Below are 15,704 nucleotides of genomic sequence, written 5' to 3' on the forward strand. Positions count from 1 at the left end.
GAACTGGAATATGGTTATACAGTTGCCATGTTTGTATTCGTATATCATTTTCGAATACATGTTGCCATATTCTGCAGTACTGATCAGTACAAGTGTATTTAATAATTAAAGATCTTTAGTTTAACTGGCTAACCTTTGATTGTTGAAGTATCCACTTCAATTTTTAAGGATGGACAGGATTCTCTTGTGTTTCAGGTTTTCAAATTAGTATTATTTGCGGAGCCACAATGTTTTGATTAAGCTTGATTGATTTTACCTGTTTGTTCAAAATAATTTGCTTTTTAATTAAATTTTCTAACAAATTGTCACATGAAAAAAACTGTCCTGTTGCCTGGATCAGGTTATTTACATAACATATCCCTTTCTCATTTCATGTTGGGTAGTATATTGCTTTTCCATCAGAAATAATGTTTATATTAGACCAAATATTTTAAAGTTATTTCAATGCATTCAGCATTGCCTTTCTCTGAGATAGAACACTGGTATTCAGTAGTTAACTCGTTAGGACCTGGCCTTTTTTATTCTTTAAAGATCTAGGTGTGCGAAAACGTCATCGTTAGTTAATCCTCCCTCAAGGTTTGATGCAAATTGTTTATGTTACTCTTGAATATCAATATGTTTGAGTGCAAGTTCTAAATTTGTGCCCGAAACGTCCGGTTTTTTGTATAATGTTTGGTAAGTTTTGCCTGAATGTCAAGTCCTCAAAGTGTACATAAATGTTGGAAGTACAACATGTCACATACATTTTTTTTAGTAAACGTTAGATGATGTTTGCATTCATTATTGACAAACTGTCCTGAACCGTTAAAGTTCGAAATATAACTTATCTATGGCCACCCTCTGTTAACACCGCCGGTATTGTACGTAGGTGGAAAGGAAAACGAGCTTTTGACTCTTTTATGTGACAAACTTAATATTGATAGGTAGCTGTTTGATGTCGGATTTAAAGTGCCAGACCACTGAGATACCATGCTGCAGTTTAACATGGATGCTTCACACAGTGTACTGACTCCGAGCCGACCAGTTATAGCTATATATACATTTGTACATGTATATCCTCCCCAGTCAAGCTATCCTCGAAAACTTAGTTTTCCTTCTGAAAGATATTCTTTTCATAAAATAAACTCATAACTTTGTAAGATGAGGACATAGGTGAACAATATATTCCAGTAATATCATATGGTTACAAATTAAGGTGCGATTAAGTCGCAAAGTGGTACAGGTTCTGACCATTTTGCAATGTCGTGAAATCCACGAGTAAGATTTTGGTTTAAACAACCCATGTTAGGGTCATAACCAAGGTTAATCTGGCATCTGGCATCTAACATTTGAATTATACGATTAAAAAAATGTGCAGTACTCTTTGCAGTCCCCATGCTTTATATCATGGGATGTGTACTTGGCAAGCTGAATCTCAACACATACTGTTGTATTGTGTGATGTGACTATATGATATGTAATATATTGGAGTAACATTCCATTTGATTCTTTTCAGGATGTCAAAACGAATTTTATGGGGAAAATTGCATCGAAAAATGTAGTGAGAACTGTAGAAAAACGACACGGACACGAACATGCAGACTGCGGAACGGAAATTGTTTTGACGGATGTGAGCCCGGCTGGACAAGCGAACATTGTAACACAAGTAATCAACTATTTTTGTTTTCTATGACTTGTTGGCATGGTGGTGGCACGTGGTCCTATGCACAGCGCATGCCCAGGTCACAAATCAGGTGAAGTTAAGCAGAGACTCAGAGAGTAGTGAGTGAGTGAGTTGAGTTTATCGCCGCTTTTAACATTATTCCAGTCATATCGCGGCAGGTCAGCTTAATGTGGGAGGAAAGCCCGAAGTGATGCAGGTTTCAGACGTTTACCACTTCGGTGAAACCCACGAGCTCGGGTATGGTGTTGACAAACCTAGAAACATAATCGGGGCGAGCCGGGATTCAAACCCACAATCATAGGTTCCCGGCGTGCCCAAGGGAATCGAGGCGCCTTAGACGGCTGGGCCACCCGTGCCCCCCTCAAAGAGTAGCTGGATGGGTAACCATCACACTGTAGTACATGTAGGGCAGCGATGACTTTGTTCGAAATGTGCCTCTCTTCACTCAGCCGTGAATGGGTACAGTGTAGTGTGAGGGGTTTATGTGGTTGTAAACCTTCAATATATATATATATATATATATATATATATATATATATATATATATATATGCATGCATATTATTATTATTATTATTATTGTTGTTGTTGTTGTTTTGTTTGCACTTCATTTCATTTGTATCGATAGTTATAACTGTAGTAATTATCGGGGTTACAGGAGGTACCCGACGTGTGGTAACATATTAATTGCTTATAAGTGCCCTTTGTTTGAAACTGGAACATAATATTAAACTAATCTAATACATATCAAACAAAATCTGGTAGATGTAACAATGCATTAGCGTACAAATAACATTTTGCGTTATAATGTTTTTATTAAACCCGGTGTGGAGCGCCTATAATGTGAGCTATGAAACATTATGTCACTATTCCGATTGTTTTTTCTTCATGTATGAACAAATGTTAACGTTTGGATAAATCGTATCAGAAAATGCTTAAGTCTCTGTGTCATGTATACGCATCACTGCATTGGCCTGACATGCTTAGTGTTAACATGATGTTTGTGTTGAATCTAGTATGTCTCCCTGGTTGGTATGGACAAGGATGTGGCTCTCAATGCAGCATCAACTGTCTGAACACCAGCTGCCACCATGTTAATGGAAGCTGTACATCCGGATGTGTGGCCGGTAGACAAGGAGACAGGTGCCAAGATGGTATGTTACATACTGTAGATACACATAATGGTACAGCCATGCCCCGCTTATACGGAATTCAGATATCCTGAAACCTCGGTTCCCGGACGAATTTAATTCAAAACGAAATAATTACTATATAAATTTACCCGTATATACGGAAATTCAGTTTCCGGAACCGGATGGTCATTTTCATACACAATGCAAAACACTGAAATGCACATAAAATTGTCTCACTTGTCCCGGACAATTCACGTCCGCTGGTGGTAATCCTTTGATTCGTGAGAAGTCAAATAACCAAGTGACACTGAGTTACGTTTGAGACGAGCTTGTTTATTGTACATGTACATGTAGTAGGTAGAATCTGAACAATCTAGAAATTTTAGAAATTAATTTGACAGATTCTCTGTACTCCAAACATTCTTGTATATTTGGTGTACATATGCAAGACAATGTGGATGTTGATGTTTTATAGTTTCCTGAACTGGGTCGAAGTTTCTGCTGGTGGACTGAAGTCACCGAGTTTCATCATAAACTCAGTAGCATTTATCTATGATTAGTCAACTACAAAACACATGTTAAGGCAGAGACATTAATACTGCCCTTCCACCAACTGTATTGCAAAACGAATACGTCATTCTCTTTAGGCGTAAGCAGCAGAATATCTGCAATTGTACGCAACAGACCAAATTCGAAATCAAGATATCACTTCTAGTTTCAACAGAAACGGTAAACGCCATATGGCGTCACTGGATTGTCTGGTCTGGTCACGATTGTTTACAGGCTGTTGTCGTATAGAAGAAGTGCTGCGGTGCGCTGTAAGGCAACAAAGGAACGCTTACTTTGTCATGCAGATTGTGTGAATGAAATAAAATCGATGGTCCAGTATGATTCTATGAGAAACAGTATTGTAATGTAGACGTCAGAACACTGTGTATGTCGGGGTTGATGCGTAGGGACAGGAGGTCGTCGTCGTGGCGCCGTGCCTGAGTTTAACTCAGAAAGATGGTTTATAACTGTGGGAGAACGATTTTGAATATGCGTGCACCCCTTCTGTTTTTCACACAGCAGATGCAGCATGAAACTAATTACAAGACAACGCCATGTGTGTAGATTTTTAAAACTCATAAATGTATCAAGAATAGAAAGGAAGCATATTGTCCATATAGTGTCCATATATGTCAAAATTGTGTTTCACTTTCAGCATGTCCACAGGGATTTTATGGTGAATCCTGCAAGTACACATGTAGTGTTGGCTGCAGAGACCAGAATAGCTGTTCTCCTCGAATCGGGTTTTGTTATGGTGGCTGTGGGCACGGATGGCTCGGTGACAAGTGTACAGAAAGTAAGTCCTTAAGTAATCGTTGTGAGTACTCTTGTGACACAACCAATACTGCATTCACATTCACTGCACAATGCAGCTCATGATGCACTCTCTGCACGCGGAATGCGCTGCACAATGTGTCATCCAGATGTGATTTATATGCATTTTAGAGATGAATTTCCGTATTCTGTATTTGTTTCAGAGTGCCCTAACGGTACTTTTGGCGATGGCTGCAGCTTTAAATGCAACAGCAACTGCAACAACGGTGTATGCAACAATGTAAACGGCGAATGTTCTCAAGGCTGTGTTCCAGGATTCCAAGGTTCACAATGCGATCAAGGTCAGATACTGACGTTGATGAAATGCATTATATGAAGTAATACTCTACGTAACTGTGTGCATGACAGTGTTTTATTCTATAGGGGAGGGAGGAATGATGGCAGAACAAAAGCGTTGACAAGAAAACAATGTGTACCTGTATTTTGTCATAAAGTATATGTGATCTTGATGAAATTGTTTTTCTGAAGGATTTAAGTTTGTAACTTAATAACTGTACAGTTGTGCAGTTGTGTCTGTTCTCTTCCGACGCGTCAAATGCATTGTATATTGAGAATATATTTTCTCACGGACACATATGCATTAAAAATCGGTAAAAGGAAAATGCATCGACATACATAAACCTTTCACTCTCTAAACACATGTAAACGAGCAAAATTATGCATTATTAAATTTGATTAGCATGCATATAGCTAGTCAATGCAAAGCTATAATGGGATATTATTACAAATGCTGTATGGATGTCTTCAGCCTGCACGAATGGAACGTACGGCCCGGGGTGTAGGGAGGACTGCAGCGAAGGTTGTCTGGATGGCGGATGCGACGGGACGGACGGGGCATGTCAGTGTGATGATGGCTGGAGGGGAGACAGGTGTCATTTAGGTGGGTGTGACAGTAATGTACCTACGTCTTGTAATAAATTGCTTTAAAACATGCATGTTACGTTACAACCAACAGCATTAACTGAGTTTTGAAAAGGGAGCTAACTCTGGTCGTTAGGGGAGGGGAGGGGAGACAGGTGTCATTTAGGTGGGTGTGACAGTAATGTACCTACGTCTTGTAATAAATTGCTTTAAAACATGCATGTTACGTTACAACCAACAGCATTAACTGAGTTTTGAAAAGGGAGCTAACTCTGGTCGTCGAGACATGGTGCTGGCCTCTCACCAGTCACAGGTCTCCATTGATCAGCTTCGGGTTATTTCACATCGCTGAAGTCTCCATGCATTTACAAAGATACACACAATTCGTTTACTATAACGGATATTTATAAATAAGTTCGAGAACCCCAATAGAGAAAGGTATAGAACATTTTGCCACATGCTCTGTGATTATGTAGCTACGTTCCTGTTAAATATAGGTAATATTCATCTCCCAGGTAAATATCCTTTACGAAGTCTAAGCTAATTGTATTTCCGTTTGAAAAAAAATGTAGTGACACGGGATACAGTTACATCTCTCTTGTCAAAGGTTCAGTGCAATTTGTAAAAAATGAAAGCAACCGTTTTCCGATGTTCTTCAGACTGTGATCCAGGATACTATGGCCCCGGCTGTGCCGTGTCTTGCAGTCCGAACTGTGCAGGTACCAGTTGCGGAAGGTCGACCGGGTTGTGCTTCAGCTGCCAGTCAGGGTGGGCGGGAGAAACATGTCAGCAAGGTAAATATACCGCTGGTTCAACTTTATTTTATGGATAACAACTTCTCGTTTACTGATAAATGCATAAAGTTCTATTCTTATTTATATTGTAGACTTCTCGACATCTAACTTTTGATTAAATCACGTACACGTATTTGGAAAAAAAGCTATTGCGGTGAAAAAGGATAGCGTGTGTTTGAAAATATTTAATGATATTTTTTATGCAAGTGGGAGAATGGGATGTAAAGATAACTGTTCTGTGGAAAATGGCGTCCTCCGCATCATGTGATTCAGCAGAAAGGAACATCGAAAAATGATTCAAGATCGAAATCGAAAACCTGCAGCGATCTCCGTCGTTTCTATTTTGACTTTTAATTCAAAGGGTTTTTTTCGATTAAATTTGAAAAGAAGCGATTTTGGTGAGGATAGGTAATTACAATTTGAACACATTTAATTAAATGTATGACATGCAAGATGAGTGTCCGTGCCGTCATCCCACCACGACGTTACAGCCTGTACAACAGCAGTATGTATACACAGTGTTATGTGGTAAGCGTTAACCCGCCACGACGTTACAACCTCTACAACAGCAGTATGTATACACAGTGTTATGTGGTTACCGTAATCCCACCACGACGTTACAGCTTCTACAACAGCAGTATGTATACACAGTGTAATGTGGTTACCGTTAACCCGCCACGACGTTACAACCTGTACAACAGCAGTATGTATACACAGTGTTATGTAGTTACCGTTATCCCACCACGACGTTACAACCTGTACAACAGCAGTATGTATACACAGTGTTATGTGGTAAGCGATATCCCACAACGACGTTACAGCCTCTACAACAGCAGTATGTATAAACAGTGTTATGTGGTTACCGTTAACCCGCCACGACGTTACAACCTGCACAACAGCAGTATGTATACACAGTGTTATGTGGTAAGCGTTATCCCACCACGACGTTACAGCCTCTGCAACAGCAGTATGAATACACAGCGTTATGTAGTTACAGTTATCCCACCACGACGTTACAGCCTGTACAACAGCAGTATGTATACACAGTGTTATGTGGTTACCGTTAACCCGCCACGACGTTACAACCTCTACAACAGCAGTATGTATACACAGTGTTATGTGGTTACCGTAATCCCACCACGACGTTACGGCCTCTACAACAGCAGTATATATACACAGTGTTATGTGGTTACCGTTAACCCGCCACGACGTTACAACCTCTACAACAGCAGTATGTATACACAGCGTTATGTGGTTACAGTTATCCCACCACGACGTTACAGCCTCTACAACAGCAGTATGTATACACAGTGTTATGTGGTTACCGTTAACCCGCCACGACGTTAAAACCTCTACAACAGCAGTATGTATACACAGTGTTATGTGGTTACCGTAATCCCACCACGACGTTACAGCCTCTACAACAGCAGTATGTATACACAGTGTTATGTGGTTACCGTTAACCCGCCACGACGTTACAACCTGTACAACAGCAGTATGTATACACAGTGTTATGTGGTTACCGTTATCCCACCACGACGTTACAACCTGTACAACAGCAGTATGTATACACAGTGTTATGTGGTAAGCGTTGTCCCACAACGACGTTACAGCCTCTACAACAGCAGTATGTATACACAGTGTTATGTGGTTACCGTTAACCCGCCACGAAGTTAAAACCTCTACAACAGCAGTATGTATACACAGTGTTATGTGGTAAGCGTTATCCCACCACGACGTTACAGCCTCTGCAACAGCAGTATGTATACACAGCGTTATGTGGTCACAGTTATCCCACCACGACGTTACAGCCTCTACAACAGCAGTATGTATACACAGTGTTATGTGGTTACCGTTATCCCACCACGACGTTACAACCTCTACAACAGCAGTATGTATACACAGTGTTATGTGGTAAGCGTTGTCCCACAACGACGTTACAGCCTCTACAACAGCAGTATGTATACACAGTGTTATGTGGTTGCCGTTATCCCACCACGACGTTACAGCCTCTACAACAGCAGTATGTATACACAGTGTTATGGGGTTACAGTTATCCCACCACGACGTTACAGCCTCTACAACAGCAGTATGTATACACAGTGTTATACGGTTGCCGTTATCCCACCACGACGTTACAGCCTCTACAACAGCAGTATGTATACACAGTGTTATGTGGTAAGCGTTGTCCCACAACGACGTTACAGCCTCTACAACAACAGTATGTATATACAGTGTTATGTGGTTGCCGTTATCCCACCACGACGTTACAGCCTCTACAACAGCAGTATGTATACACAGTGTTATGTGGTTACCGTTATCCCACCACGACGTTACAGCCTCTACAACAGCAGTATGTATACACATTGTTATGTGGTAACCTTTATCCCACCACGACGTTACAGCCTCTACAACAGCAGTATGTATACACAGCGTTATGTGGTAACCGTTATCCCACCACGACGTTACAGCCTCTACAACAGCAGTATGTATACACAGCGTTATGTGTTTGCCGTTAACCCATCATGATGTCACAGCTTCGACAGCAGTATGTATACACAGCGTTATGTGTTTGCCGTTATCCCATCATGATGTTACAGCTTCGACAGCAGTATGTATACACAGCGTTATGTGTTGCCGTTCACCCATCATGATGTTACAGCTTCGACAGCAGTATGTATACACAGCGTTATGTGTTGCCGTTCACCCATCATGATGTTACAGCTTCGACAGCAGTATGTATACACAGCGTTATGTGTTGCCGTTCACCCATCATGATGTTACAGCTTCGACAGCAGTATGTATACACAGCGTTATGTGTTTGCCGTTCACCCATCATGATGTTACAGCTTTGACAGCAGTATGTATACACAGCGTTATGTGTTGCCGTTCACCCATCATGATGTTACAGCTTCGACAGCAGTATGTATACACAGCGTTATGTGTTGCCGTTCACCCATCATGATGTTACAGCTTTGACAGCAGTATGTATACATACTGTTGTGTGTTTGTGCTTACAGCTGAAGGGATGCCTGCGTCTGCGATCGGCGGGATCGTTGCAGCTGGCCTGTTCATCATTCTCCTTGCAGTCATCATTGCTGTGGTTCTGCTCAGGTTCGATCACACTTGTTTGCTTTGAGAAATCAATCAATATATAAAACATTGAACATGCAGGCTATGGATGTCATCGTCTCTAAATCGCAGTCAAGTGTTTTTTGTTGAACAGTCTTCAGTTCATGTGTCAGTACTTGAGCTACATTATAAGCAAGGCAAATTATGTTTACTATTTCAGGAGCAGCGTTAAAATACACTCACTCATATATGTGAACATTTAATACGTTATAGAAAACTATTACTGTGTTTCATTTGAGAATTGTATTCGAAACGAAATTATTTTTTTAACATGGTTTGCATTTCTTTTGATCTTGATTCCCTTTCTCTGTTTGTGTTATTGTAGACGGAAATCTGGACGTAAAGAAGAACAGGGTGTTCGGAACGACAACACGCCCGCCACTACCAGCCACTCAGTTAAAATGATAACAATTAACAAATCCTCCTCTTCGCCGACTCCGAAGAAAGGTGGGTGTTCCTGACGTTTATACCAGATTTATAATCTTACGTAGGTGTCTAACGAAGCCCAGATATGGTGTAGATGCATTCATTATACAGACATTAAAAAAAACTGATCTGTGTCGAAAATGTGTTCATACAGTTGACACTTTGAAGGTGATGAATTCCATGTACAAGCATTTTGACCATCATATAGAGATATGAGAATTAAGCAACTGTCTGATTATTAAGTCTTTGATATGCTTTTAGAAGTTGGAAGAACACGAAGACATTATACTGTCCGTGCACCGTACTTACCTCGCTTCCCATTGGCGTCCCAGATATATATTGTTATATTTGAACATTAATCCTAACTTGTTTGTTGTGTGTTTGTTGTTTAACGCCGCAATATTCCAGCTATATGACGGCGGTCTGTAAATAATCTGGATCGGACAATGCAGTGATTGACAGCTATCATGAGCAGCTATCCACGCAATGGGGATGGATGACATGCATCAACCAAGTCAGCGAGCCTGACCATGTTTTACATATATATATAAAATCCATTCACTGATGAAGTGTGTGTGTGTGTTAGGGGGGGGGGGGGGGGGGGGGGAGGGGAGGGGGGAGGGGGGGGGCGGTCGGGTAGCCCAGTGGGTAAAGCGTTCGATCGTCACGCCGAAGACCAGGGTTCGATTCCCGACATGGGTACAATGTGTGAAGCACATTTATGTTGTCCCCCCTCCCAATCCCCCCCCCCCCCCCACGTCGTTGGAATGTTGTTATTTATAAAAGTTACATGTCTTCACATCTGGTTATTATTAAAACCCTAGCCTGTACAGCTAATGAACATCCGGAATGGTTGGAGTTCTTGTGAGATTTTCACCATTTAATCATAATGCAGTGAAACGTTTCCCGTACTGTTTCCCTGTTACATGACACGATTCCTGTACAAAATGTCAGTGTCCTATTGGCTTCATGGCCTTGTATGCACGACATAAAGGTGTCCGTATTCATGATGTCATACACAATTAATCGTATGTATGCCTGTCCCGGGCGCTAGCATAGCAGTGAGAAGGACAAAACAGAAGTCAAACATAATTTGGCTGATAATAAGATGTTGTCAACAACTATGAAGAATTAGATACGTGTTTGTCGTAATTTTACTTTGACGATGGGTTTCCATTTAAAGGAAGTTTCGTCAATCTGTATTGTACACAGTCATTGCAATATTTACGTCTAATAACAGATTTCATTCTTAAAACTTGGTGTGTTCCCCTATTGTCTATCCAAGGATGAGATACGGATGAATGTATGAAACGTACTTTTGACAAAAATAGAATGCATATATGTAAAATAAACTTTACCTTTCAAGGGGGATCATCCCAGATTTCCCTGCTGGGGACATCTACTGACAACAACGTGGACGGTGCTGGCGAGGTGTACTACAACATAGCATCTACATCCAGGTCAGCAACGGCAGTGTCCCTGGAGGACTTCCCACAGTACGTCGGAAAGTGGCGGTCAAAGAAACAACACTTTTTTGACGAGTTTCAGGTAAACAAGGCCCACCTTGTATTATCAAGCATAATGTGCAGTAAAGAACGCGTCTAACATGGTTCTACAATTTTCAACATTTCTTTCGTAATGAAATTGACATTTAAAGACACTGCCGTAAGCCATCTCCGAGTTTTTATATGTCGTTAAATAATAGCAATAGCGTTTCATGTCGTTAAATAATAGCAATAGCGTTTCATGTCGTTATATGATAGCAAGAAAACACATTTGATACATTCCTACTCCCCTGCCTTATATTTGATGCTCTGAATGAAATCGTTTGAAAATATTTTTTTTAATAAATATTGAAAGATATAGTGTTTGTAAATATGTAAAAATATATTGTTTGTAAATATGTATAAATATATTGTTTGTAAATATGTATAAATATATTATTTGTAAATATGTATAAATATATTGTTTGTAAATATGTATAAATATATTGTTTGTAAATATGTAAATGTATCAAAACAAATCAAACAAATACTCCATGACATGATATGGGTGAGGATCGTTCACATTAATAACAAGGCGTTTATGATGTTATCGTTGGCAATGCTACACCAATGCTGTGCATCATCGTAGATAACAAATGGTATAAAGTTACCTTCACTTCCTTACAGAAACTTCCGAAGGACCTTATCAATGACCACAGCATCGCCTTTGCTGCTCACAATATCAAGAAAAACAGATACAAGAACATCTGCGCATGTAAGATGTGTGTTTAATATGTGTCATTTAATCACATGGAATTAACAAATGTGTCTTAAATTTGTTTTATTATAAGCTTCAGAAGGCCTACTTCAGCTTTGTGACGGTAAATATACGTTTTAATTGAGCGTTAACGTTTCAAGAAATATTATATTCATATCTTGACGTTGCATGTAAAGAGCTGGAGACGCATTGTGAACCAAAACGGATGTCAATAAATATGTAAAACAATTTAAACACTTAATCGCTTTATCAGTGGACACACATTATCATCACTTATATACATAATTTGGATTGAGTTTTGAAACCCATTCGTAAGTGCTGCACATTAAAATCTCGAACCAAATTATAGAGATCTGAACTGGATCACATGTCGCGATGTGAAGTATCACGGCTGGCCTAGTGGTCTAAGAAACTGCGCAGAGTTAAGTCACTTATCTCGTCATGGGTTTTAATCCCACATTCCTCTCAATCATGTTTCCTTACTACCATCTCCTGCTGGCTGGTTTCACAAAGCATTGTGTGCGTCTGTAATCCGCATCATGTTTGTACCATGTTACGTCAAACTCACGCGCCGCGACACACTCTTTAAAACGTCTTGAAGACACGACCCCCTTAATCACACACATGCTGTGTAGCGTTCAGCTAGTGAAATAGGCCCCAAGCAACCTATGCTGGTCGTACAAGACGGCCAAATGGACATGACTCGTCAGTTCCGGTGACTCGACTGATTGCGTGTCTTTGACGCATCAGTGAATAAATGATGTCCGATGCAGTTCCCTTTTGTGACTTGTACCTTATGCTCCCATGATTTTTTCAGGTGAACAATTAATTTGCCTTTGCATGTTTTCGTGACGGGTGCCACCGGTGGGGCAGGATAAGCTCACTTTTCGCGAATACCTGGTATCATCACTATTTGATAGTGTTTCATAAACACATGCTCATGATATAGTCGGAATCGTACAATCGACTCTGCTATATCTTAGAATGGAAAGGGCTTTGCCGCTTTTATTTGTACCCCGGCGGCGTGGATCGTTGCTCATGATGTCGATCACTGCAGTTGTCTAGTCCAGACTCGCTTATTTACAGGCCACCGTCATGTAGCTGGAACATTGCTGTGTGTGACGTTAAACACATGCAAAAACACAAAAAAAACACTGAGACACACACACATACACACACACGCACGCACACACGCACACACACACACACACACATACACACTCAGAGACAAACATTTAGACACTTTCAATAGCCGTTTTGTTAATTATCTACCAACAGATCATGTCACGTTCTTACATTTCAGTTGACCACTCGCGAGTTGTTCTCCAGGCTGATCCCGGTGATACTGGGGTCGGGGACTACATCAACGCTTGCTACATAGACGTATGTACGACGTACAACACGCTTCTCACACATATACATGTGCATTGCCTATATTATCAGTAATGTTCAGACTGTAGTGCAGGGGAGATAACCTTGACTCCCGGATGCACAACTGCATGTAAACACTGACGTCAAGGAATATGTTTCTGGGAATATGTTTGCGTCAGGAATACAATGTTGTGAATATTTAAATTGAGCGAGTGGGTGAGTATGGTTTAAAGCCGCTTTTAGCAATATTCAAGCAATTTCACAGCGGGGGACAGCAGAAATGGGCTTCACACCTTGTACCCATGTCGGTAATCGAACCATGATCTTCGGCGTGACGAGCGAACGCTTTAACCACTAGGCTACCCGACGCCCCACACCTAAACTGAGATGAAACTAGACGAATTTCGTATTCTAAGCAATCTTCCACCTATTCCACTGAGAATGGCGTGTGTGTGATGATTCGTTTGTGCGGAGCATTAAAGCCGAACTGTTATTACCAAGGTTGATTGTATACATGGTCATGCTAAACGACATGTTGTGATTTTTATTTTATTTGCATTGATAAAGAAACACTCATTTGCTGAATTCTTTACAATTCTAGACGCCAAAGAAGAAGAACGCTTTCATCGCAGCTCAAGGTATCGACCTCATTACGATATTTTAAAAACATATTGATATAATGTCAACAAAGTCTCCATGCTGTAAACACTTTCAAGAGGATAATTCCGTGTTTGTCCATGATATGGAAATATCAAAATATAATACCTGTCTGATTTCTACAAAAGCGAACAACAGATGAAAACACTGTGTAGGTCAACGCTTCCCGTTCTTGAAACGTGTTCAACAAGGGAAGTTAACATGTAGCATATAATCTTATTACATGTAAATCTATTGACATACTGTATGACTATGGCGCTCCATGACACGCTTCTGTGTTCTCAGCCAGTAACCTCATGATCATATTTGATGTCTTGGAAAGTGATAAATATAAGTAAGTTTCCGTTTACAACAGTGCATAGTTTGGACAAACATATTTCCCTCCCGTTGCTATAACCTTTGTAGCATTATATTAAAATAAAACAACTGCACGTCTTGCCTTCGATTGACCGTTAAGATGCTTACCACCAATTGAACCGTATTTCCCTCACCATACATGGACCACAGAATATGTATCACTTAATAGATGATTGTGGGTTGCATTCATTGCTTGTAGAGGTAGAAGAGCAACATACTTAATAAAACATTCTCTTCCATTCTACTCTCATTCTCAGCCCTTTAGGTATTCCCGAAATTAATGGGCTTGTAGGTGACTTTGTGGTTTTGATATTACACATAACTTTATAACGGGGACTATATGTAAGTCGAGGAAGACGTGTAGCACAGAAGGAATACTTCGGTCTTTCTTCGTTGTGCTATGTTATTTGAGTTGCTTCCATCAATCTACTCGCAGGTCCCAACGACATCATCCTCAACGACTTCATTCGGATGTTATGGGAACTTGACGTTTCGAGAGTTGTCATGCTGACGAATCTGTTTGAGGAAGGAAAGGTTAGTAGAATATATACACTGTAGAAATAATAGTAGTTAATGACAATGTAGACACGACTTATGGACAATAAATTCTTAGATGTACTATTATAGCCTAGGGAATCGATAATAGTACAATGAGGAAGGTGTTATCCATGCATTGTGTCTACTTTGCAATCCATCAACTTCAAAGAAATGTCTATTAAACAATTTAGTAGTTATTGAATAGCCTTGCGTAGTCGTTAAGCTATATTCTCACATTATTCTTTACAATTGTTTACAATGTATCATATTTAATGATGTCACGTGGTGCTGAGACATGAACGTACTTTAAACGGCATATGGGCCAGGTGAAACAGTTAGGTGATGAACACATATTCATTATGATGAAAGTAGAATCGTCGTATAAATCATGCACTCTTTACAAGAAGAGGACAGAAATGTATAAGAGGATTTCGAAAGCGGAATTTAGATTAATGGCGTTTGGTTAACACTCAGGATTTAAGCACATGAGAAATTGAACTACCCAGCGGTCAATGGCATCCTACTTTCGTCTGCAGCATTTCGTCTCTTGGCAATAACCAGGATCTATAGTGTGAGACAGTCAAAACGTATAAAATATCCTGATCAGTTTATTCAAATATTCACTCAAAGACTGAAGGATACGTATATTCAGAAATTTTCTATTATCACCAACATCTGAAAACTATGTAATGTTCAAGTCCCAATTTAAATCTGAAGAGTCTTTTAATACACTTCTCCCTAAATTTAGAAAGCCCTTTTCACGAATAGGATGTTCTTCTCATAGCCTTCAGATTAAACCAGGAAGATACACAAAGGTACCAAAAGAATTGAGAGTATGTAAACTTGCCACACACACGAAATTGAAAATGAATATAACTTAGTCTTTATATGTTCAGAATTAGGGCATTTGCGTAAACAACACTTGTGCCCTTAAATGTACCTAATACCAAATATTTATACATTTCTCGAACTGATGTCTACTGAAAATATAACTGTACTAAACCGTGTTACAGAATATACACTTATGGAAATGAATTATATAAATACTTTATTATATGGATTAATTTAACTATATCAAATGCACAGGCCACTATCCACACACATTTTACTATAGACCTCAGTATTTGTG

The 15,704-nt window shown here is 39.9% G+C and overlaps 1 protein-coding gene across 5 annotated transcripts in view; it reads left to right on the plus strand.

Moving 5' to 3' along the window:
* The window catches only part of LOC124153060, a 123,574-nt gene that overhangs the window by 98,638 nt on the left and 9,232 nt on the right, over positions 1-15,704 (plus strand). For all 5 annotated transcript variants that reach the window (XM_048400022.1, XM_048400025.1, XM_048400024.1 and 2 more), the window contains 10 exons: positions 4,322-4,459; positions 4,927-5,058; positions 5,699-5,833; positions 8,854-8,947; positions 9,291-9,412; positions 10,758-10,939; positions 11,563-11,650; positions 12,957-13,036; positions 13,626-13,662; positions 14,475-14,572. In XM_048400022.1, coding sequence (XP_048255979.1) covers positions 4,322-4,459; positions 4,927-5,058; positions 5,699-5,833; positions 8,854-8,947; positions 9,291-9,412; positions 10,758-10,939; positions 11,563-11,650; positions 12,957-13,036; positions 13,626-13,662; positions 14,475-14,572 — 1,106 coding nt within the window. The remainder of the gene's footprint in view (positions 1-4,321; positions 4,460-4,926; positions 5,059-5,698; positions 5,834-8,853; positions 8,948-9,290; positions 9,413-10,757; positions 10,940-11,562; positions 11,651-12,956; positions 13,037-13,625; positions 13,663-14,474; positions 14,573-15,704) is intronic.

The sequence above is a fragment of the Haliotis rufescens genome, unplaced genomic scaffold, assembly GCF_023055435.1.
Source record: "Haliotis rufescens isolate VD_foot unplaced genomic scaffold, xgHalRufe1.0.p SCAF_2, whole genome shotgun sequence".
In the NCBI taxonomy this organism is placed as follows: domain Eukaryota; kingdom Metazoa; phylum Mollusca; class Gastropoda; order Lepetellida; family Haliotidae; genus Haliotis; species Haliotis rufescens.